Below are 23,689 nucleotides of genomic sequence, written 5' to 3'. Positions count from 1 at the left end.
AGGGAACTTTCACAAAGGAATGGCCAGGGCCTGGCTAGAGTTTTGTGGGATTTTTATTTTTTTTTTTTTATTATTTTTGTGGGGGTTTTTTTATACAGGCTAGCGTTGTACCCTTTGCTAAAGCTGCTGATTCTGCCACAAACTAGAACAGAAATTTCTCAGAAATTAAGTCGGCTCCCCTCCTTGTTAATTCACTGTCTGCCTCCCAACTGAACATTGGTGTAGATTTGTTTGCAGAAAACATTCCCTGTACAAAGTCTGACGCACAGCTACACTGGTTCTGACTGAGGAATGAAGAAGCCGAGAGTCCATTGAACATTGGATTTTCCCTGTACAACGTGGCCTGATTTGGAGTTTGGTCCACCGAGGACAGTGAGTTAACCGTAGAGATCATCATCATTGTCTTCACTGTACACGTTGCCCCCGCTGCCACCTCCTGCGCCTTGGCTCGGACCAGCGCCTCCCTGGTTACCTGACGGGAACCTGCATGCAACGTTGCAGAAGGGGAGAGAAGAGATGCTGTTCAAAAGCCTCCTCCCAGCTCAGTACAATCTCCTCCCCTCCACACCAACACCCAGGTGCCAAGTAGGACAGAGAGGTGAAACGGGAAGAAGCCTTACAACAGGTCATACAAAAGGCTTGTATCGCTGCCAGCTGTTGCTTGCATTAAAAAGAAAAAGGCTCTTCAATGTAGACGGCCCTCAAGAGCACTAACAGAGCAGCTACAACCGGCCTGTAGCACAGCCGATACCGGCCCTGTACTCAGTTAGCTGCTGTATGTACTGGGGAGAATGGGAAAAATTGGTGGAAGAGGGGATTGTTACTCAGTATGCAGCTGAGAAGCTGCCCTTGGGGCTGAGTCATACTGCCCTCTCGCCCTCCCTCCTGGTTACCTGAAGCTGCCAAAGCCACGGCTCTGCTGTAGAGTCTGTGCAAACATCTCGTATTTCCTGATGTCATTGTCACTGACAGAGCGGCGAGCAAAGCGCATGGCCTCCTCAAAGTGATCCCTGCGTATCTCAGGAACCGGGTCGTCCTCCTCCACTTCCTGCATGGGATAGAGAGGCCAGGTGAGCTGTGTGCCCAAGTTCTGCAGCCAGACACCTGCCCCCAGCCTCCCTCTAGGCCAGGATGCTCTGATACCAGCCAAGGCAGGGACTAGGGAGGGACACTGCAGTAGACAGTGAGTCACAGCTGCAGCAGGGGCCTTCTGAGTAATGCCAACAATGAGACACGCTAGCAGGGCCTCACCCTCCCACAAGAGGAGAACAAAGTGCTCCAGCTCAGCGCTCTGTGCTGAGAGCCTACTCGTCCCCATCTGAGGATTACAGGCAGGAACTCATCATGCCTCACCCACGGGCAGAGGTGGGCTGCCTATCTCTCATGAGCAGGGAAAGCTCAGAGGTGCCTCACTCACCATGGCAGAAGGGTTGGTCTGCCTCTCACGTTCTCGCCTGATCTCGCTCTCGATGGACTCACGGATGGCCAGTTTGCAGGCACGCTGGCAAATTTCTGTCAGGTCAGCTCCCGAAAAACCATTGGTCATCTTAGCTAGGAAATCCAGGTCGACATCCTAGGAAAAAACATGGGAGGCCTGTCCTTTGTGCCTTACACTCTCAAGGGACAAAGAGATCTCCATGGTACCAAGGTACCACCTTAACCCTGACCAATTTTAAGAGATGAGCTATGAAGGCTCTCGTTTCTGGGAAAGGTTAGATCCACACAACGGCAGGCCACACTCTTCACACGATCAAGAGGAGCCTGCTAGGCAGCTACAAATTCCCCTGCACTGTTCATCCTCAAGGAGAAGCAGGCGGACTTCTGGTTTTAGGGTACTACCCACTCAGATATCAGCACGAGGGGTCAAACGAAACAGCGTCAGGCTCTAACACACCAGTAATGCCTTGGAGTCACTAGCTCAGGAGGTAACAAGCAGAGAGCACTACCTGCAGGTGCATTTCACATCACCAGCAAGAGACCCTTCTGCCACATAAAGCAGCAACATCACTTCAGAGGGAAGCACAGAGCACAGGCATGTAGGAGAAGGGGCACAAAGAGACAGGACCAACCACCTTCCTCCTTCCCTCCAACTGATGGAGTAGCACCATAACCTCCTTTCAAGCTTTTCTTCCTGATAGGGCCTAAAAAGGTAAGCTTGTCATAAAACAGCCTGAGCACTTGCTTGACACCTGCTCTTCTCTGATTAACGACACTGTCGGTTGCATTATTGCCTGCTCCCCCGGGAAAGGGGCATAGCTCTTGCCTGTGATAAAATTCAGCACCAATTTACTGTGATGACTCCTCTTCAACTTCCATTTTCCTTCCTGGTTTTCAACACCCACTTTTCTTTTGAAGTACAAGAATCTTTTCCATCTTCCCTAACACGCTGGTGGCAGGCTTTCCTGTTCCTGCACCATGTGATTAAGACTTGCTGTGCTACTTTGTGTACACACACAGTAACTGTGTGTCACTGATACCTGGTTTCATTGATATCTAGATGCAAAGCTCAAGCCTCCCTCCCATCTCTTCATTTCTGTCATTCAGGCACTGAAGGTTTCCCAGCTCGGTACTGCATGGATTAGTCACGAGCCCTCTGCTCTGTCTGAGGCTTGTGAGAAGCATTTGAAGCATGCACCAAACCCAAGTCAACCACAGTCAGGGCACAGATCCTACCTTGGCAACTGGTGATTTCCTCAGGTTGGCTTTAAGAATAGCCACCCGGGACTTCTCGTCAGGCAGGGGGATGTAGATGAGTTGATCCAGACGGCCAGGGCGCAAGATAGCTGGGTCAATGATGTCTGGCCTGTTGGTGGCACCAATGATGAAGACGTTCTTCTTGGTGGACATACCGTCCATCTCTGTCAGAATCTGGTTAATGACACGGTCTGCAGCACCACCACCATCTCCGATATTCCCACCTCGAGCCTTTGCAATGGAGTCCAGCTCATCAAAGAAGAGCACACAAGGGGCTGCTTGGCGGGCCTACAAAAAGCAAACAGGTACGGTTCCCGCATGTTAAGTACCACCAGACAGGAAGTACACGGATTTCCCACTAAGCCTACCCTAAAATTACAGTCGCTCAAAGGAGCGCTAGAGCACTGCTGCCTTAAGGACAGCTTGGAGAAAGCTGCTCTGGAATAGCCTCCTGCCGCACAAACCCATTAAACTCTCATGAACAATAAGCTGCATTTCCCCAAAGCTGGGAGCATGGTGAACCAAGCAGAAAGGTGGTAACTCCAATGCCTACAGGGAGAGCTGAAGCCATTTTGCCTGGACCAGAGCTGTCCCCGCAAGATCTAGGGTTCTCAGATGGCTATTTAGGCACTAAAGTATCAGTAATCAAGACAGACACATCAAATGGAAGGCGGGATCCAGGCGCTGCCTTCAGCTCCCTAATGGGTGGTTATGGGGAAGAGGTAGCCAGATTCTTCTTCGAGGTGTGCCGCGAAAGGACGAGATGTAACAGGCACAAATTGCTGCAAGGGAAATTCCAATTAGAAACATGGAAAAAAAAAAAAAATTCTTCATAATGAGAAATCTCAAATACCGGTACACAGGCCAAAAGAAGTGAAGGATTCTCCATCCTTAGCAGATGTTCAGAACTAAACTACACAATGCCCTGAAAAATCTGATCTAACTTCCGAGTTATCCCTGCTCTGAGCAAACAGTTGGACTAGATGGTGTCTGAAGTTCCCTTCCAAACGAATTATTCTCTCTCAAACTCCTTCTAACTTTGGTCTTACAGCATCTTCCCTGGTCTTAAGAATGAGGATTCCCAAGCTGATCCCTGCAGATACCTCCTGGAAAAGGAGGTAACACTACCTAGAGGGAACTGGGCAGTAGGAGTGAACTCCTTCCTAAGCCGTGTTTATTGCAGTACAAGAACCTGTAGGACGTTTTGAAGGTCTGCAAAAGGTGATGGCTAATGAGGTTTCAAAATAAGTTTTCAGGGATTTGAAGGATATCTGCACCATCCTAAGCCTAGCTGCATTGCTAAGGCACTTAAACGTTTATTGTCCAACAACAACAATGCAAAGGGTAGCAGAAGAAAACCATTTAAAGAGTTATGTTGCCAAAAAGGATTAGTTTCTTAACATCAGAAAAGCAGCAGGCAGTCACAGACTAAGTGGGGAAACACCAGACACAACAAACAAGCGCTGGGCCAGTAAGCTACGCTCAGTAGAGAATAACGTTCTGGGGTATCTGAGCGCAAACACAGCACAGGGAGCAGAGGGAACGCTTACCTTGTCAAAAATCTCGCGCACGTTGGCTTCAGACTCGCCAAACCACATGGTAAGCAGCTCAGGCCCCTTGATGGAAATGAAATTTGCCTGGCATTCATTGGCAATGGCTTTGGCCAGCAGCGTCTTACCACAACCAGGTGGCCCATAGAACAGAACCCCTTTGGATGGAGTCATGCCAAATTTGAGGAACTTGTCTGGGTGCTCCACGGGATACTGAAAGAAAGAAAAATCTGGAAATGAGCCAAAACAGACCCGTACCTTCCTCCTACCAGGACAGATACCCGAGACTTCTGGTGGTTTAAATAAAAGCTTCTGCCTCTAGGTGCTACTGGAGCTTTCGAAAGAGTGCTGGTTTGAAAAGCACCACAGCTAAACCGCAGAGCCGCCTTAAGCGTCCCATTTACCACCCCTAAGACAGAGTATTGTTTCAGGTATTTTTCCAGCACGCTTAACCCATGCTGTGCGCCTTCACTCCACGCTATAGAAGCGAAAGGGAACAACTCATTATCTAATCTATTCAGTTCTGCCCTCCAGAGACAGCCAAGGCGTCTTTTAGGTGGGCATGTATCCCCAGCAACAAGGTCAGAACTACGTGATAATTTTAACGCCAGGAAATTAGACTGAATAAGAAGGAAAAGAGATTTTTATTCATAGAGAGGGTGTTCCTACAGCATCAGTTGAAAGTAAGGGCACACCAAAACCAAACTACCCCAATGCTGGCACTAGAAACTTTACACAAGCCATTCTTGACAGTATGTCCCAGCCTCTCCCTTCATGGAAGGCTTCACAAACACCTCTCACCTATCCCTATGTAATACTGATGGAAAGCCCTTCAGAGGTATACTGTACGAGTACCTGCATTCACTTTCCAGCACATAAACGACCACTTAACAGAAATCCCAGCAGTGTTCTCACACATAAAAGAAGCAGATGCACTGCTGTGGCTGTTTCTGCATGTAGCAGAAAGTCCGTGAAAGAAGTCAATGTAGATTCAACTGGCAAAAGTCAGCTGTTGCTTTCCAGCACCCTCCCCTCGCTATGTTCGCTGAGAGGAAACGGTATGGTATTTTCAGTCCACTGCAAGCAAATACCGAAGCTCTGCATTTACCCTATTCCCAGCCCAAATAGGAATCTGAAAAGGTCCTGTTTTTTATTACTACTACTAAAGCTAACAGGGCAAGGATATGTCAGAAGCCCTTACCTGCACAAGCTCCTGGAGTTCTCTCTTTACATCTTCTAGACCACCGATATCTTCCCAGGTAACTTGTGGCACCTCCACCACAGTCTCCCGAAGAGCGGAAGGATTGCTCTGGCTTAGAGCCCACTACCATTAGAAGAGAAGGCATTATACGAATTCTAACATGCTATGTCCACAATTTCCAGATACACAACTAGGCATTGCACCTAAAAGAAAGAAGGGCACTCCTTCATTACCCTAAAGTCATCCATGGTCACAGCCAGAGAGTTCATCACTTCAGCGTCGATGGTTTCATCTTCTAAGTCTATGAGATCCATCTTCTTTCTGATAGCCTGAAGAGCAGCTTCTGAGCAAAGAGCAGCCAAGTCAGCACCAACATGGCCATGGGTCTCATTTGCCACCTGAAAGCAGAGCATCAGCTATGACTCACAGGGATACAAGCAAGCACTCGGCAAGGGCTATATGTGCTCTGGTCACTCACTCAGAGGTGCAACAAACTCCAGGACAGGACCGGACCGGACCACCAGTGCTCTGCTCTGAATTGAAGACAAGTGCTATCACCCATTTACCAGGCAGAGACACTGCTGTTCTGCCTGAGATCAAAGCTACAGGTGGAATTCAGATAGAGTTCCGAAAGACAACCCGGAGGACTGAAGAATTTCATTCAGAACAGAGATGACGGGAACCATCCTGTTTACGTGTGCTCCAGTCTCACCATAACGTGCACCTGTATAGCCTGTTTCAGGCTTGCTTTTTATTTTTCATATATATATATTTTTTTTAAAGAATGCAAGCAAACAAACCCAGGAAGACTGTGTCAAGGCACTTCCAGACTGGACAGATGTTTAACTCGGTCATGTCACTATAACTAGCGCGCGAGGACTTTTAGTCACTTGTAAACTGGTTAAGGGAAGCCCAGAGATCACATATTCACCTAGTAGCAGTTCATTTAGGAGGGCATGAAACATTTACACGATCAAACCATAACAACTCTTCCCTGCAAAACCCAGCATTAGGAGCGTCTGTCTGCACAGACAAGCTTCCCAATAGCACGCTACTCACCTGTTCCAGATCCACATCATCAGCCAGTTTCATATTTTTTGTGTGGATCTGCAAGATCTCCAGGCGCCCAGTGGCATCTGGGATACCAATATCTACCTCTCTGTCAAAACGACCTGGGGAGTACAAAGCACACGTTAAGCTGCTGACTCTGAACTAAAGGGGCTGCAGTTGCTGCCTTCCTCTGACTGAAGACGACGACGACAAGCCACAGACACGTACAATTCCAGAAAACGACAGAGCTGTGAGTTTCTCTGCTTCTCTGATACATGCTAAGTCAGATCAGAGCAGGAAGAAAGGATTTAGCCATTTAGGGAAAGCGAGACTACCGTTTTAACTAGAGTTCAAGATTACAGAACACAGAGGTACTGGTTCAGTAATTTTTTTCCCAAGTCTCACTTCTAGGAAAATTAGCTTCCTGTAACCAACATACCATGAGACACTTTTGTTCATTTCCACCCTTTTATCCTCAGCACAACACGTGTCTGCAAATACTGAGAGACAGATTTTTCAGAACTTGATCACAGCAGTACTAGAGCGGTGAAAACCATAAACGGCCCCAGTAATTGGGGGAAGGGAAGGAAACCTATGTGCTACTGCAATATTTCCTAAGGTACGGACACCTATCACTTGCCTCTCATCATAGCTGTGTGTTCAAATGGCTAGTTACACATTTAAGAGGCTACTCTCTTCTGCAAGCTTGGCTGGTTTGCTATTTTAGTCTTTACATACTGCCCAGACATTCACTCTCTCTGTGAAGTTTTGAAAACCTGGATCTCAGAAATTACTGTACTTCTCAGCAATAAAACTATGAGAAGTTGGACAATTCAGAGCCTAGTGCAACTTGAGACACAAACACCCTTTAAGTAGCCATTTACTCCTCAGTGTGTCTTGAAACAGCCTCACCTAACGGAGGCTAGCACATCATTCGATCTCAAAGTGTTTTACTATTTCTACAAGTACTAACCTAATAAAGCACAGAAAACGATACCAAAAGCAAGCCAGTAGTTTATGAAACATACAGAAATTGCTTAACGTTAATTTCTGCTCATTCTTTTCAAGGTCCCCCAAACATAACCTGTAAGAAAGTATCAGACACACGGAAAAGAGATGGCAATCCTGGTTACCAAATCGCCTGAGTGCTGGGTCAATGCTGTTAGGTCTGTTGGTAGCTGCCATAACAATTACGTGTGCTCTCTGTTTCAGTCCATCCATAAGAGTCAACAGCTGAGACACTATGCGACGTTCCACCTCTCCATGTGTCTACGGAGAAAGAAAGCAACAGTAAGACTCACAGCTCTACAACACGGCACAACAGCTAGTAGTGCACCGCAACAGATGGATATTATATCCACAAGCTACTACGAAACCTCCTAAACTGTATCACTCCAGGTGTTCAATCTTCTCAAGTCTGACTGAACTGTTCGGGTAAAGCAGCATTTAACTTATGTTCTAACGCTGAGGTTCACGTCAGCCGCTACCAAAAAGGATCTGAAGACCCAGCGCTTTCTTTACCTTCTCTCTCTTTGGAGCAATGGCATCCAGTTCATCAATGAAGATGATGGCAGGAGCATTCTTTTCTGCTTCTTCAAAGGCTTTCCTCAGGTTGCTCTCAGATTCACCAGCCAACTTACTCATGATCTCAGGACCTGCAAAATACACCATGAATTCAGCACGCTGCCGAATTTTTTTTTTAGTACAAAGATCACATGGGAGTGTCTATATCTTAAGCCAAAGCAAACACTAACAACCAAATTCTCACTAAATTTGCATCTGTACAGGTAAGGACAGCATGCAGCACTACTCTCTACCATTATTCTGGTGTTTTCAGTTTATTCTATCAGAACGCAGCGCTAGTCAGTGAGCTACCTTTAGCTGCCTCTTTCCTTACCCTATTGCACACTTGGTGAGCTTCTCTGCAATGTGCCACCACACACTGTTAATGCCAGTCCTAGCTTTTAAGAGAAGCAACCAAATTACACGGTGACGAATTATTGGGGTAGGGAAGGAAAAAACTGCAAGACACTGAAGGAAGGAAAAAACTGCAAGACACTGAAGCTATTTTTAGCTTGCGCTACACGGGTATATATTCCCCCTTGTAAGAGCCCATAAGCGAGAGCATTTCCGAAAAAAACTTCTCAAAAAGAGTAACAAAAGGGATCATCTACAAATACATCAAACCTAGAAAGGAGGGCAGCAGTCCCCCGAGATCTCCTATAAGGGCTGAACACAAATACAGACTTACAGATTTATTCTGTTTAGCTTTTTCCATCATGATGATGGGAGTGATAATGAGGAAAAAGTGCTCTTCTAAAAGATCCAAGAAAAAGTTATCTGATCCTCAGGAGAATACAGCTGGCTAAAGTCAGCTAGCTGCAGAGCCACTGGTGCAGACAGGTCCTGAGAGCATTACATTAAAAGTAACTCACGGATTCACACCAGTCCTATCCTACAACGTTATCTGCTAGTCCCAAACCTGGAGCTGCAGGCAAAGAACGTATCACTGACACCACTACTTTTCTTATACAACAAAGCACAAGTCTCTAAAGAAAAGGCTGGCGCATTAGCATACAGAGGTCCCTTTTGCACACTTCGGAAGTATATTACAAGGGCGATATATGCTTAAGAACAGCCCACTTGCATCCTGCATCTTGAGACCACCCCTACGCTGTGCTATGTCCTCCTTTGCTTTCACCCTAACAGGTCTATGTAATTGAAATTAGAAGTCTATGCAACGGAAGTTAGAAAGAAAGCTGCAGTCATGAAGCACAAACTCGGTCATTCCAACACGGCCTATGAAATGGGACAGAAAAGCAGTGAGGAAAATTCAGAATCTGGTCTTTACCGGCCAAAAAAAGAGCATCTCTCTTATTTGCTAAAGGGGGAGAGTGATCAAGTACGAGGTTCTGCCACTTGCAACTAGCCCCAAGGCACCCATTACAGCTTTGAGGGAAGTTCCTCCCAATTAACGCTATGGGAAGCGGAATAGGTCTTGTGCTTTGCTTGAGGGAAAGAAAATCCAGTGCAAACTACCTTCTTTTTTAAATGAAACATGCCGGCAGTGATAGAAGAGTGTTCTGCACCCATATACAAAGAATAATCTCAGCACTTCAGTCCTAACTCTGCCCCCACCAACGTAAACAGAGTCCAGGCCCCTGCATTCTAAAGCCATCTTCCCACCATTTTGCTACAAAACCGTTAAGCTTAAGGAAAGTGCTGCTACAGGCACTTCCACAAGAACGGCCTCTAAGTGTCTCCAGAGCCACATATCAAAGAGGTAAGGACAGATCTCAGGAAGATAACATGACTCTAAAAGCCTTATCAATACCATTCGTTACCATGAGCTGGATGAATAAGCCCAAAGTAGACTTGGGATCAAAGCAGCCACAGAACTCACCGTTGATCAGGAAGAAGAAAGCCCCAGTTTCATTGGCAACCGCTCGGGCAATCAGTGTTTTACCAGTGCCAGGAGGACCATACAGCAGAATTCCACGGGGCGGCTGCAGACAAAGCCAAAGGATTTAGGTGGTGAGTTAATTTCTGAGTGCCTAAGTAGCTTCACAGTGAAACAGAGTGTTTGATAAAGCAAATCCAAAATTCTGATGCAAGCTCATGCAACAGCTGCCATCCTACCATTACTATCAACATCCTTACTAGTTTACACGACACAGAAACAAGAACTTTGCCAACAGCTGACAGTGCTGATTCAAGGCAACACTCCGCTTCATAAGTTTCTAGTACTTCGTTCTGTGTCTAAAACGCCTAAGGCGATACCTTCTTAATATCAGCGAGAGGAAAAAACAACACAAAGAAAACCAGGTTATTCATTATGTTATTTATTCCTGTCCTCCCCAATACCTCATAATCCTCCTATATCAAGAGTTTTCAGCAAAGGCAAGACGACTCATTCACACGGCGCACCCAGGATACCTTACCTTCACCCCTATTGCCTTGAAGAGGGCAGGGTGTCGGAGTGGAAGTTCCACCATCTCTTTGATCTGGGCCAGCTGCTTCCGGCAGCCACCAATGTCATCATAGCCCACTTCATTCAATGATTCTTCCTCATCCTACCAGGAAGGAAATATATTAAACATTTGAGGGAAACAACAACAGTTCAATCCCTCCCAGCATACAGAACCCAGGAATTTCTAGAGAGTAGCGCAGAATCCCAAAGTGCTGGCTTATAAAGGGAACAAGCCACAAGTTTTGCTTGCTGCCATTTCTTTGTTACTCGGGGTTTCCCAATTTCAAGTCTTCCTGTGGTATTCAGCAACTCTTAGGTCTGTCTTCTCAGACATACAACGAGGATCACCTGAATGCACCTAGCCCCCAAGGCTTTTACAAGAACGAATGCAGCCCACCCTCCTGAACGATGGTCTCTGCCGACAGGTTCGTTCCCTAGAGATACTAGTCCAAAAAAAAGGTGTGCGATCCTCTACCATTGCTAACAAAGATAAAAATGGACCATGAAGCCCAGTATAAAACATCAACTATGGTTTAAGGGATAAATATATTTCAGTCTAACGACTCAAATTATCTTAGGTACCATACAGTTCTCATACGTAGTGTTTTCTTCAGGAATTGACTTGAATACTGTAGCTAAGATTAAGACCCATACATGCAGATAAGACCAACTGTAACTAACGCTTCTAATGTAGCTCTACAGCACCCATTTGTTTCATGGCCATGTAAATCTCTACTGCCCTTCATCATCTGCAACATTAGGCCACACTAAAAATCACCTAAGCTGGAGGGACCTCAAGGGGGGCTCAGTCCAACCCCTACAAACCTGAGACAGCCCGGCCTCATCAAGGCTGAAGGTTTCCAAACGTGGACGTTCCTGCTCTCTCCAGGCCCTGCTCCAGGATTTGACTACCCTTACGCAGAAATATTTTTCCCTTATATCTAATGGGAATTTCCTTTGGTCCCATTGCTTTCGTTCTGTCCCTGGGCACCTCCAAGAAGATCCCGGTCGCAGCTTCTCTGCACCTTCCCATCAGGCATTTGCCAACAGCAGTAAGACCCCCCCTTCACCTTCCCTTCTCCAGGCTGCACAACCCCATTGCTCCCAGCCTCTCCTCGTCCACCCAGCCTCCAGCCCCTTGTCATCTCAGTGACCTCAGCTGAACTCACCCCCATCTGTGTCTGCATTGTCCCGGGGAGCTCCAGCTGGACTCATCCAGGACCCAGACGCAGTCTCATAAGCGTCAAGTAGATGTGAATTCTTCAGAAGGCAGCTAGCTAAGAACTGCCACTCACCCCAATACAAGTAGTTAAAAGGCACTTCCTTTGTGAAGCATACAACCAACTTAGCTCTCATCTCTGAGGTTTCCTACTCTGAGGAGTAAGGTGGCCAAGACCTGACAGACAGGCCGCTCAGGCTACCTTAAAACTTGGGATGCTCAAAGCTAGATACTTTATGAGACTGGAAAAAATTCAGTCTCTCAAAGATCTCAAGCTTCTCATTGAAAAAGTACTAATTGCTTTCTTTTCTGAAGGAATGAAATTTAGCAACAAATTTAGCTCCTTCCTACTATGGCTCAAGAGAACTTCTGAATTAAAAGATGCATCCAAGCCCAGTATCAGATATCTCAAAGTAGATGCCAAACCTGCTGTGGCCCAAGCACGGCATCACCTCAGAAAATCTAAGCATTAATATTATCTCAGCATCTGAGGAAGGACACAGGAAGCACACTTTTCTAACTTCAGCAGCTTGTATCCCAATACTGAAATTTTCTAACCACTGCAGTCAATAAACAAAATGCCAAACCAGGAACTGCAAACAGTGCTCTTCAGGACTATCACAGAAACAGGTTTTGTTAGATGAACTGGATTCAGTGGAGAGCGGCACGCCAAGATTCTGCTCACCTCCCGTTTGATGGGCTCTCCTTCACAATGGATCACCGTGTCTGGAGCCACTATGCAGTAAGGACTCGGATCTGTCTCCACCACTTTGAACTCCACTGCACGCATCCCTCCACGCACCAAGAAGATGTCACCTGTAAAAATCTCACATTTCAGCAGCCTGCTGCAACTGACATTTGCAAAATATCAACCCTTGTACTATCAGCAGTCTCAAAGGACGAAGCAGGTTACACAAGCACATGCTACTAGTGTTTTACCACTAGTCTGTGCTTTAAATTCAAGAGCTGCGTGCACCATGACTACCAGAGCATCGTTTGGCTCTGCAATGGTTGAAGTTCTCAAATTTCATCCAGAACAAAACAATCGGCAAACAGGAGAAAAGAATTCTCTGTCCTGATACCAAACGCTGTCAAAGGCCAGTTATCAAATTGAAAACGAATGGAAAATACACTTAACTGTTTTGCAACTTGTTTTCCTTTTTTTTTAAAGGAAAAAAAACTTCCTAAAAATAATTCAGATATAGTTTAAGGACAAAAATTTTCACAATTTTTTGCAATTCAAGTTTGATTCATCTACTCGGTCACAGACTGACATGGAAGCAACCCCAATGAAAGAGGCTAATTATATGGCCCAAGACTAAGGTGTTAACTGCTCTGTTTTCCCTGCCTCCTTTAATAACTGGTTTCCGATCTTGAAAAAGAGCTGCCTGCTTCCAGTGTGCAGCAGAGGGACAGTAGAACACGCAATCACAAGTGTAAGTCACAAGTGAGACTGGAGAAATCAAAACGAGACTGCAATGGTGAGTTGCCATTACCAACAAAAGGTTGTTGAAAAGTTTGCAGAAGAACAGCATACTTGACCCCAAAAATAGGAGGCTACCTCCGTAAAATCCCAAACCATCTCACACAGATGGTGTTCTAGGCTAACAGGCAGTAACTGCTGGCTGTCTCCCCTGAGAGAAAGTCACTCTAACCACTACTTGCCTATTGCTTTTGTTACCACAGTACCAAAGAAGTGACTTCCAGGTGGCTGTTCTGGCCCGCACAAAGCCCTGCAAACAGAACTGCAGCCTTGGATGTCCTAACCTTCTGTCTACTGCACTCTGTCACTCCTGGCTATATTGGCTAAAGCAGCGTGATAACTTCAACTTCTGTTTATGCTTTATTAGGATCTATCTGTTCCAGTAGAAGTGCTACAAGCACAACTCTGCAAAGCGCAGCTGGCTTTTCTATGCACTCTCCTAGTTATTTATTAAATTGTGTTGAAGCAGTGAATTTAGTCAGGGTGCCAGCTGGTATATCTGACCAACTGACTAATACACAGGCAAACACCCAATCCCATCAAGTGATATTAACTCAGTTTAACAAGATTTTTTCCTGCATTCTACCTAAGCCTTTTATGACACTCTCCCATCCTATTTTGCAAGAACAGCCAAAGGAGGGGAAAAAAAAAAAAAAAAAACAGGAGAACCATCAGGCTGCTATGCTAGCAGCAGATACCACTCTTTTTCTGAAGGTCAGAAAAATCAGCATCAGCAAATTCTTGTTCTACAGATACCAACCTAATGCTACGCAGAGCGCTGTGCGTGTCTCTGGAGCTTCTCTTTAATTGGCCACGGGACTAGATCACAACCACTGTCATCAGGACCTCAACAACAGGTGCTATTACCTTTCCTGATGGGTCTGTATGCTTCCAAGAAGTATGGTTTGAGGTAGACCTCAAATAGATTTCCTGTAATCCCTTCTACTGTGTCATCAATCGGCAGCACATGGATACGTTTGCCGTATTTCACATCTGGGCAGGGCTGGATGCTGCAACAGAAGAAAATTCCAGTTAGCTACATCATCCTGGTTTTGTACCTCAGCTGGGAAAGGCATGAGATAACTTGTCCCAGACCCGTACAATTACCAGCAAGGACTCTCCAAAGCCTTGGTACGACTTCCTGCTTGCCGAAGAACATCTCAGCATTGATAAAGTAATAAGCATCCCTGCAGGAGAACTAGTCTTCACACTGCACGCTTTCCATTCCTGTCAGCACTCCCCAAGATTGCTGGAGAGATTCATACTCTTCTTCCTACATCCTGCTCTTCTGCAGCCTCCCTTTCCCCACCAAGGCAAAGCTCACAACTTCACTAATGCATCTTAAATTGCTTAGGAGAGTCACCAGCTACCTTTTATTTCTACAAGAAGCAATTGTTGAACCGATCGTAAGGGAAAGGGAGCTAGGAGAAATTCTTTTTTTCTTCAGTTCTCTCGTCTATAATAGACCTCCTGTTGCTCATAACCCTGCTTATGAGCAAAGGCTTTCAGTACCAATCATTGGTAATTAGCTTGCAGCCAGATAGCTGTCAACCTCACTTTGCAGAGGCTGACATTCCAGTTAAAGTCCTAAGGACCCTTCCCCCTTTTCTACTAAAAGCCACTTCAGTTATTATTTTACAGTGTAGGCCAACAGATTACTGTAGCAATAGCTCAGAGTAACAAACTGCTGCAGGGAGGCAGAAAGTTCCAATCAGCTTTGCCAGATAAAAGCGCCTACACAGAACTGCAACTAAGTGTGCTACTTTTCATACATTACTTTGTTAGACACGCTTAATAGAGCCTTTTACCACACGCTCCCCAGAGAAGATACAGTAGAAGAGTACAGGAAAAGACACGCTGCCCCAGAAGGAAAACAGCTCAGAGACCACAAGCAGAAAGTGATTAAAGCATGAACCTGTATTTCGGCAGAGGCCAAGCCATGGAGATAAGCAGAGTAAGTAATTAAATATCAGCAAGAAAACCAAGGAGGTGTGGAACATATCTGACCCTTGTAACAGTTAAGAAAATTGGTAACACATCTGGAAGGCTCAGAACCACTACAGACAGTCCCAGCAGAGAAGGGTAACAGGAGATGAATTGTCACACTAGAAATGACCCCAATGGTAACCGGTTCACACCAGTTTGAAGTAAAAATGCACCTTTATTTTAAACAGACAAATATAGCCAGCCTGGCTCAAAGCACCGTTCTCTTCCACCTGTAATAGTGTTTAGAACTGGCCTCTTCTAGTGGTAGAGAGCGGTGGAACAGCCTCATTCCTCTGCTCTTAGAAAGTTCACATGAAATGAATTTCGCATTTAAGAGATTATCCCTGGTCTCACCCTAGGGAGTCTAGTGCTAGCAACCAGGCTCCAATGTTCCCAAAAGAGGTAGGAGATTCCAGATCAGGAAGATGCTCAGAAGGAAGAGCCTTCTGCCCTACCACACTTAAGTCTGCAAATCAGAATTTCAGCGTTTAAGAAACGCTCACGAGTCCATCCCTGTTTCATCACAGAACGTAATCTGTCTCCCATAAGTCAATGGGAATGCTCTCCACGATGTGTGTTTCAGTGCTTCCCCGCTACTTTCTGCAAGTGTTGGGCAACAAAATTCCTGCAATGCTTTTGCAAGCATTACTAATTTTAAATTATTTTTATACCAAAAATTGGAATACACAGATTCTATGGGGATTTTTTTTATCTTGCTATTTGACGGCTCCCTGCTTTTGTCAATCATTTCTAGCAAGTTTTAACTTCTGCTTGTCACAGTGCAGTTCAGTGCTTGAACTAATGGTATTAATAAGACCCATTATAACATTGCTTAATGCTTTTCACATGTTTTCTGTTTTTAGCAGACAAGAAAACTGCGTGAATTCATCTGACAACGTAAATTTGGGATGAAGAATGTGCCAATGGTGAGGTAATTACTCGATTTAGTGACAGGACCTGGGCTTCTGAAAGTGCTGAGGAGACTTGAGGAATGTTAGTATAGTTTTTTTAGTATTAATCTACATGTATATACAGCCAGAAACACATGCACAAGTAAACGGAATCGAAAACCTTGATGTAAGACATGCACTTGAAAACATTCCCACGATCTCCTCCAGAAGACACAGGAGTACTTCCTGCAGACCCTGCCTCTGTTACTGACTAAATCAATTCAGAGCCCACGCGCAAATTCTTTAGGCAACCCAGGGATATGCAACAGTCAGCAAACTAGTCTTTACCTGATCACATCACCCAGGCGCACTCTCAGGTTGTTGCGAACAACCCTATTCATGCGAATCTTCTCATCTGAACAGGTATCATCTGACAAGACAATGCAGACCGCTTCTCTCCTCTTCTTTCCTTTCAGCAGGACAGTGTCTCCTCTGAACAGCTGCAATTCGTCCATTTTTGCCTGTAAACAATAACATTAGCACAAGCTTTTGACAAAGCAAAAATTTAAGTATTTGAAGGAGAGCTATTTGACTTTGGAGAATTACATCTTGAAAGTGATATACTAAATCCACAAAGACAGAGGATTCTACTACACTGGACAGGAGCGAGTCCTGAAGCCAGAATAAAGTCTCAAGCTTGACTGAACATGAAAAGTTCATAATCAAAGCATATTTTAACCATGAAAGAGCGCTAGAAAACAAGATGATCCATCTCCCTCACTTGTAACTACTGCAGCTTCTCATACAAACACTTCGATTGCTGCAGCTTATGTTCCAAGGTAACACACAGCAGCAGCTTGCAGGCTCGCCACATTTAATGTTTTGCTTCTGTAGATGACGCACCTGGGACAGCGACACAACACTGTTGTCTTCATTGATGGCTTCATCAACAATTAACCGATTGGGCCTGTTCTTCTGCTTCAGAATGGCAGTCGATAAGTCATCTGCTTTAGAACTGGAGAAGAAAACAGAACTTAGGAGTCCTAGCAATACCGGAGTCCTGGCAGTACCACTCGTCCCTTTCCAGCCACCCCCTGTTTTGGTCTCAATTTCTTTGTTATCTGGTCTTTTGGAAACTATAACCGTTCATAAGACAAAGGAGAATAGTCTTCCTAGGCAATAGTTTCAGGAGTTCAAAAGGTAATGTTTTCTGTGAGGAAACACTAGCTACTTTACTAGCCTCAGATGGAAATAGCCATGAACCTGTCCTTGAAAAGTAGTAGTCAGTGAGATGTCGCTGACTGCAAGATGTTTTGCCTAAAAGAATTAGTCAGACTCATCTGAAATCACACGTAACCACGGCCGCTAAAACTGCGGCAAGACTTTAAGTCTATTTGGTGCCAAATCCCAGATAAATAGGGGAATTAAAGCACAATGCTGCAGCTCCCCAGACAGGAGGAGTTGTAAGAGTTTAGTCTGTCGAGGCCTATTAGTTAAACCTAGTAAGCCAGTAAAAATAGTCATGTCCTCATGAAAAAATGAGATTTTGGGTTTTGGATATTTCTGTAAAACCTTCGCAGAAGTCACTGCAGCTCTAGCCCAGTACACCACAGCAGCTAATTCATTTACCTTAACCAAATGGAGCAAACCAAAGGGCAAGAAAATGAAAGAAAGGTAATTAAGTTGTTTCCTTCAAAACCTAATACACCAAATAAGTTATTTTATAAAAGAACTAAGATTTTGAATTCATTGATTCCTGGGGAGCTCTTCAAAGTTGTACACTAGCCACCTGCAAGAGCACCAGAAAACTGCTACTTCCCTTGTCGGATATCTAACTGCTGTCTCAAAGCAGTCCAGATGTGCCAAAGCCTAAGGTCATAACAAAATATCATGCAGAGTATGGCTTGATTTTGACCAAAAAAAAAAAAAAGAAGAAGAAAAAAAGAAATTTTCCTTTGTCCTAAGTACGTGAAAGCATTAGTAAAAAGCGAAGAGTACAAAGCTTTGTGGACAATCATGCTGGCTGTACACTTTGGCTTCATGTAGCTCTTTTAAGGACACAATAACTGAGAGAGATCAAACCTTGAGAAGAAGTAGAAGAGCAAGCAGCTACTCAGTATGAACGCAGCCTGTGGCAGCGATGCTTCTCTCGTGTTCACTGTGTCTTTAAAATTACATCGTTTCAGCAAGCAGAGAAGGATGACATACCTACAACGGGATGTTACCTGAAGTCCCCATGACACACTCAAGACTGAGCTCTTGCCAAGAGAGACTCTGTGATACTGGCTCCTTTCTTTGACACTTAAAAGAAAAAGGGGAACAATAACAAGCAGGCATTTAAGGATAGCCAGCTTGCCTCAAAACCCTTTGGAAACCTCAGGCAAGGGCTAGTAACAGGTAACGTTGCAACTGACAGGCAACATTATTTTAAGGGAACAGAAGAACCAGTTGCTGAACCTAACTTTACAGACCTGCCCTTCCCTTTTCCCTCTCTTCTTTAAAATAGGGTGCAACAGGTAACAAATTAACGTCCCTCCACTTCAATGGCTATGTGAAACTTAACGACAATTATCCATGCACATTCTTAAACCCCAAAAGACACTAGAAAGGCAACTGGATACACCTAGAAAGGAGCTTATGAATCCCATCTTGAATATAAAGCACAGCATTTGTAGAGTATCGAAAGGTCAGGAATTACCAGGAAAAATTAACAGAGCTATAAGACATTCTAAACCAAAAAATTACCAGGCTAATGGATGTTGCAGGTGAAACGGTGGATAAAAATAACTATTTGTAAGGTCCTTGCATCAGCATTAGCTCCTGGACACTGGAAATTAAATCAGCAGCTAGATGTGAACTAAGGGACTCCAGAAAGAAACAACACTCCTATCTAGCCTACTCAAAGTCAGAATGTAAATCATCCCAGGCACATGGCTGTGGAACCGAAAGCCTTTCAATAAGAAACCTCTGCCAGACTTTGACTATACAAACTGTCACTGAGACTGACTGGCTGTGCCGCAGGATGCGGAGACTATCACCGAGCCCAAAAACTGGCCTGGGACCCAAGATAAAAATAAACAGGAGAGGAACAGGGCAGCAGGTGAAGACTTACGGATCAGAATTTTCAAAAGCAGAAGTTGTATAAAAAAAACAGAAAAAAAAGTTCAGATAGCTTTCAAAACACAGCAGTACTGAGCAGCACAGCAAGAGGTGTGTTTAGTTCCACCAAACGTGAGGGAAAACAAAGTTTTAATACTGAAGAACTGTGCATCTGCAGAGTTCCCTAAATAAGAAGGGAGGGCTAGATCGATGTTGTCAGTACAGTACTGCATTTAAAGCAATTGAAGAACTCGGATGCATTTAAGAAATGGAATAAAGGTCTCCAAGGAACAATATATAGGCATTTAAATGAACGGGGTCAACTTCAGTTATCCGATCTGACAGTTCTACAGACAAAGAAACAAAAGTGTTAAGAAATTACATGACAGCTACATAGGAACATGATGTTACTCATCCTAGAGAGGAGAATAAGGACTCTGATAGACAAGGGCTACCTAGCCTTCCAGTGGCAGTCTAAAACATTACCATCACCATTTTTCCTCATTGCATCTCTCCTGGGGGGTCCCTTGCTATAATTGAGATGACGAAGCAAAATTTGTTTGCGCATTTCAGCCACCCTCACAGAGTCTCCAATATCTATACATCAGGAGAGCCTGAATTGAAGGCATCAAACAGGAAAGCCTATGGCACGAACAGCGCTTCTCTTCTGCCAACTTTCCTGAGCATAGTGGTAAGCCTCAGCGAAGGGCCAAGACAGACAGCTAACCTAGGTAATTTTTAAAAGCTCTCCAATGAGTTTTGATCTATTTCTACCAGAAAGAATCTGGTCCAAATCCTTTAGATCATTTCCCCTACTCAACAGCTTCGTCAATTCCCTCACACACTTTCTGTGTCCCTCCTTTCTTCCTGTCCCTCCTTTCTTCCGCTGATTCAACAAAGAGATAAACTGAACACAAAACATACCTTTAGAGTTGTTTTTGGATTAAAAGCAAATTCACAGTCTGCTTCAAACCTGGACAGAGGCCATAAGCGAGGACAAACTCTCCAGTACAATTAACGGCCAAACTTACACCTAAAACCCCAGCTGTCTATAAAATTGATGAGACTATGAACTAGCTCTAAAGACCAACAACAACTGATTCCCAGTTCCCATCGTTTAGCCCCTTTCCTTTGTCAGTTAAACAATCTTATAGCCCTTTTGATTGTGGGTGAGGAGGAGGACACAGACTAAGCAGGATGACTTTAAAAAAACAAAACAAAACAAAAAAACCAACAAACTTATGTTACTTCATCATTTCTCTGTGTCAGGGTTCCTCTAGTTCAACAGATGAAGAAGTTCAGAGACTGGGGTGGACAGTATGAATGAGTGAGGACACTAAGTACTTTATGATTAGTGATTCTTCTGAACTACCAATCTCCAAAACTCCACATAAACTAGGGAATCATGCTGTTCCTGGAAGCCTGTTCTAAATATACAGCAAAAAGGTCACAGACACAGAATGATTCCAGCTTCCATAACGAAAGTGAAAACAGTCGTATCTTCTACATGCCTGTGTGACTTTTTATCAGCATCCTCATGAACGTGCTTCTGAGACTAACTTGTCAACAGTTTCTTAGTGTCCTAAATCTGAGCATCCATGTTACAAGCAGAACTACTTTTCCCAGGCAGGTATTAGAAAAAAATCCTTAAAATATTTTTCCATTAAAGCAAATGAAAGAGGTCTCTACCCACTGGAACACCACAGGAGAATCTAACAGTGAGTTCATACCTAAGGTTGAGATGCCAAGTTCTCAAACACTATTTCAGGCAGGTATGCAGGGAAAAGTGAAATTCTCTTCAAAAACCACACTCTGCTAGCTCTTGCATTCTTACATGTTGTGCTCAAGCTCACTTCAGCAAGATGGCTGCCAAAAGCATTGACCCCAAAATCGCAACTTTTTTTTTTTTCCCCAATTGCAGAGTAACTTTTGTTGACACCTATGTGATGAGAAGAACTTTGTAGAGGTAGATGTTTATTTTTACAGATACTCTTCAACTCACTCAGCTTCACAATATGCCTTTTAGACTATTACTTCCAACACAAGCTCTACCAGGGACGCTAAATTCGTGGCGTACCTTGCTGGAACTGATTCAAGCTGGTCTAACTTTCAAGAGTTGCAAAAGAAAAAGAAAAGGTAAACAAAGGACATGACAGGGACTGAAGGCAGGTGCCTCTGGCAAGGCCAAAAAGTCATTTCGAGTATTCTTGGACTTGGAAAATTATTTCTAGGTTCCATTTCTACTGCTCCCAAGGGCCAACGAAGCCGCCTGCGCACGTGGGATGGGAGCCGAGAGACCACTCTTACTCAACTCATTTTTGAGGAGCGTGAAAGATGATCTTCAGCCTTGGAACAGAAAGCAGCGCGAGGCAAGACACCGGAGTGAAAAATATAGCCGATTGCCTCAGCTGCCACCCAAGCCAGCCCGGTACAACATGTCTGCCTCTCCTAATGCCAAGTCACTTGCCAGCCCGAGGCCCTCGGGCCGCTCCGAGCCGGCGGGGAGGAAACCGGCGCCTGCTCCGTCCCCCCACCGGCCGCTCCGCCGGGGCCCGGGAGACAAAGCCCTCCCTCGGGCCGCCCCTGGCGGAGGCCTAGCCCCGCCGGGACAGCCCGGGCCGCGCCGGGCAGCCCCGGACCACGGTGAGGGCCCGGCCTCGCCCCCCCCCCCGCCATGACTCGACACTTCCCGGGGAGGCCCCGGGGGGGGGGGAGGCGCGGCCCCGAGCTGGGCCCCGGCGCCGCGCGGGAGCCCCCTGCGGGCACGCGCCGGGCGCGGCCCATCCCCCCCCATCCCGGCGGCCCCGCCTCCGCCTCCTCGGGGCCTGCATGACACAGCGGGATCGGCAGCGGGCCCGCGCTCGGCCCGGCCCGGCGCCGCGGTGAGGGAGATCCAGGCCGGGCCCGGCGCCTGCGCGGACCAGGCCCAGGCCGCGGCCTGCCGGCGGCCGAGCGAGCCGCACTTACTCGGATCCCGAGGCCATGGCGCGGGGGGGCGGGGGGCGAGGGGGGGCGGGCGGCGGCGGCTCCTCAGGGCGGGCGGCGGCGGCGGGTCTCGGGGCAGGCTCGCGGAGGCGGCGGCGGCTACGGGCGCTTCGCGCTGACTGAACCTCAGAGCCGACTCATCGGAAGGGAGGGCGCCGGCCAGCCTGCCAGCCTGCCTAGCAACAGCGTGCGCTGGCCAATCGGAAATTTCGCCTGGCGAGAGTCTGAGCCAATCGGGAGGCAAAAGTGTGTGTCGGGAGGAGGAATCGAGGGAGGGAGGGGAAAAAAGCGCTTCCCCTCCTCTCCCCCCTCCCCTCTTCTTTTCCCTGCCCAATCATCACTAGCCAAGCGCAAAGCCCATCAGCCAATCACAGCGCCTTCCTGCTGTGGTTATTCTACCCAGCAACACCGGGCAGGCAGCCAATGGCAAAAATCGACCAATGAGAAAATTGAGCGGGATGGCCCGCCCCCACGGTGATCCCGTCTAACATCGCCGACCGATTGGCTTATGCCCGATGAAAGGGAAACGAGCAGCGCAGCCAATCAGAAGGAAGGAGGCAGGTGATTGACAGTTCAGGAAGCACCATCCTTGTGTTGAGCGCACCGGGGCTCAGCCGGGCGCTGCAATTGCAGAGCCCAGCCCGTGGGGGTGGAGGCTGTGCGGCCATGAGGGGTGGCAGGACAGCTAGGGGCCCACATGCGTGGCGAATGTGCTCAGATCTGCCCCGCATGGAAGCCAAGCCTGGCTGTGACTGACCCGGGAGTGCCCCTGGGGTGCCCTGCCGCAGCCTGCCCTGCTGAAGAAAGCAGGGGCCTGCTCCCCAAAGCTGCCTGCGAGGGAGCTGCAGCAACGGGCCCCAAGCCATCTCTGTGCTGAAAGAAGTGGCGTCATCTGGCCACGCTGTGGCGGTGCCGGGAACTCCTTGGCTGAGCTCCTCGCAGGGGGAGTTGTGGCACCCCTCGGAGAGCGGCAATTTCTCAAAGTGCTTCAGCCACAGCAGCCTTTGTGAGCTTTTTCCTTCTCCAGAACCCCTGCCTCAGCCGAAAGGCCACGCAGCAACCACGGGGTTACTCTGTGATCGATGGGGGCCCTCCGTATGCGAAAACCTGGTTGCGGAGAGAGATGACGCTCTTGTTAACGAGGGCGACCACCGAGCGAGGTTTTCGGGGACGTGCTCTGGGTCTGCCTTTCCCCGGAGGGCAGGTCATGCCTGCGTTTCTCCTCGCCAGCCTGCGAGAGGCGACCAGAAGCAGCCCCGTACCCTTCGAGAGGCCCGGACAGAGGCGATAGTACAGCACGCAGGGGGCCGCCGCGGGCTGGGAGAAGCCGTCCTGGAAGGCCGTGGACGGACAGGAGCTCCTGGTCCATCCTGCGTCTAACGGGGCGGCGAGCGCAGCAGGCGGCACTCAGGCTGGGTCCCTGCACCATCCGCTCACAACTCCTCTGCTGCATTGCCTTTCCCGCGGGGAGCGCGGCGCCTGCGGGCTCGCCTTCCCAGGAACCCTTCGCTTAGACTGAAAGGCACCTAAAGGGGTTTCTTTCCCCTGATTAGCTTTGTTTT

At 46.8% G+C, this 23,689-nt stretch overlaps 1 protein-coding gene across 1 annotated transcript; it reads right to left on the bottom strand.

Annotated features, from left to right (window-relative positions):
• Nucleotides 1–35: 35 nt before the first annotated feature.
• On the bottom strand, nucleotides 36–22,410 carry LOC138064774 (transitional endoplasmic reticulum ATPase). Its single transcript, XM_068928701.1, has 17 exons — nucleotides 22,110–22,410; nucleotides 16,947–17,058; nucleotides 16,392–16,564; nucleotides 14,035–14,177; nucleotides 12,370–12,500; nucleotides 10,437–10,568; nucleotides 9,899–10,001; nucleotides 8,017–8,150; nucleotides 7,629–7,764; nucleotides 6,505–6,617; nucleotides 5,679–5,843; nucleotides 5,446–5,568; nucleotides 4,245–4,457; nucleotides 2,674–2,982; nucleotides 1,418–1,573; nucleotides 894–1,048; nucleotides 36–483 (listed from the first exon to the last, which is right to left on the bottom strand). The coding sequence occupies exons 1-17, from the start codon at nucleotides 22,124–22,126 to the stop codon at nucleotides 378–380; spliced, it is 2,421 nt and encodes an 806-aa protein (XP_068784802.1). The 5' UTR covers nucleotides 22,127–22,410; the 3' UTR covers nucleotides 36–377.
• Nucleotides 22,411–23,689: the final 1,279 nt, after the last annotated feature.

The sequence above is a fragment of the Struthio camelus genome, chromosome Z (assembly GCF_040807025.1).
Source record: "Struthio camelus isolate bStrCam1 chromosome Z, bStrCam1.hap1, whole genome shotgun sequence".
Taxonomy (NCBI): Eukaryota; Metazoa; Chordata; class Aves; order Struthioniformes; family Struthionidae; genus Struthio; species Struthio camelus.
This window is presented reverse-complemented; position numbering and strand designations above follow the sequence as displayed.

What these genes read in the sequence shown, in the direction of transcription:
- LOC138064774 (XM_068928701.1), bottom strand. An exon ending in TTGCTCCAAAGAGAGAGAAG is followed by an intron (nt 7,765 to 8,016) that starts GTAAAGAAAGCG and finishes CTTTCTCCGTAG; the next exon opens with ACACATGGAGAGGTGGAACG. An exon ending in TGACCATGGATGACTTTAGG is followed by an intron (nt 5,569 to 5,678) that starts GTAATGAAGGAG and finishes TTCTAATGGTAG; the next exon opens with TGGGCTCTAAGCCAGAGCAA.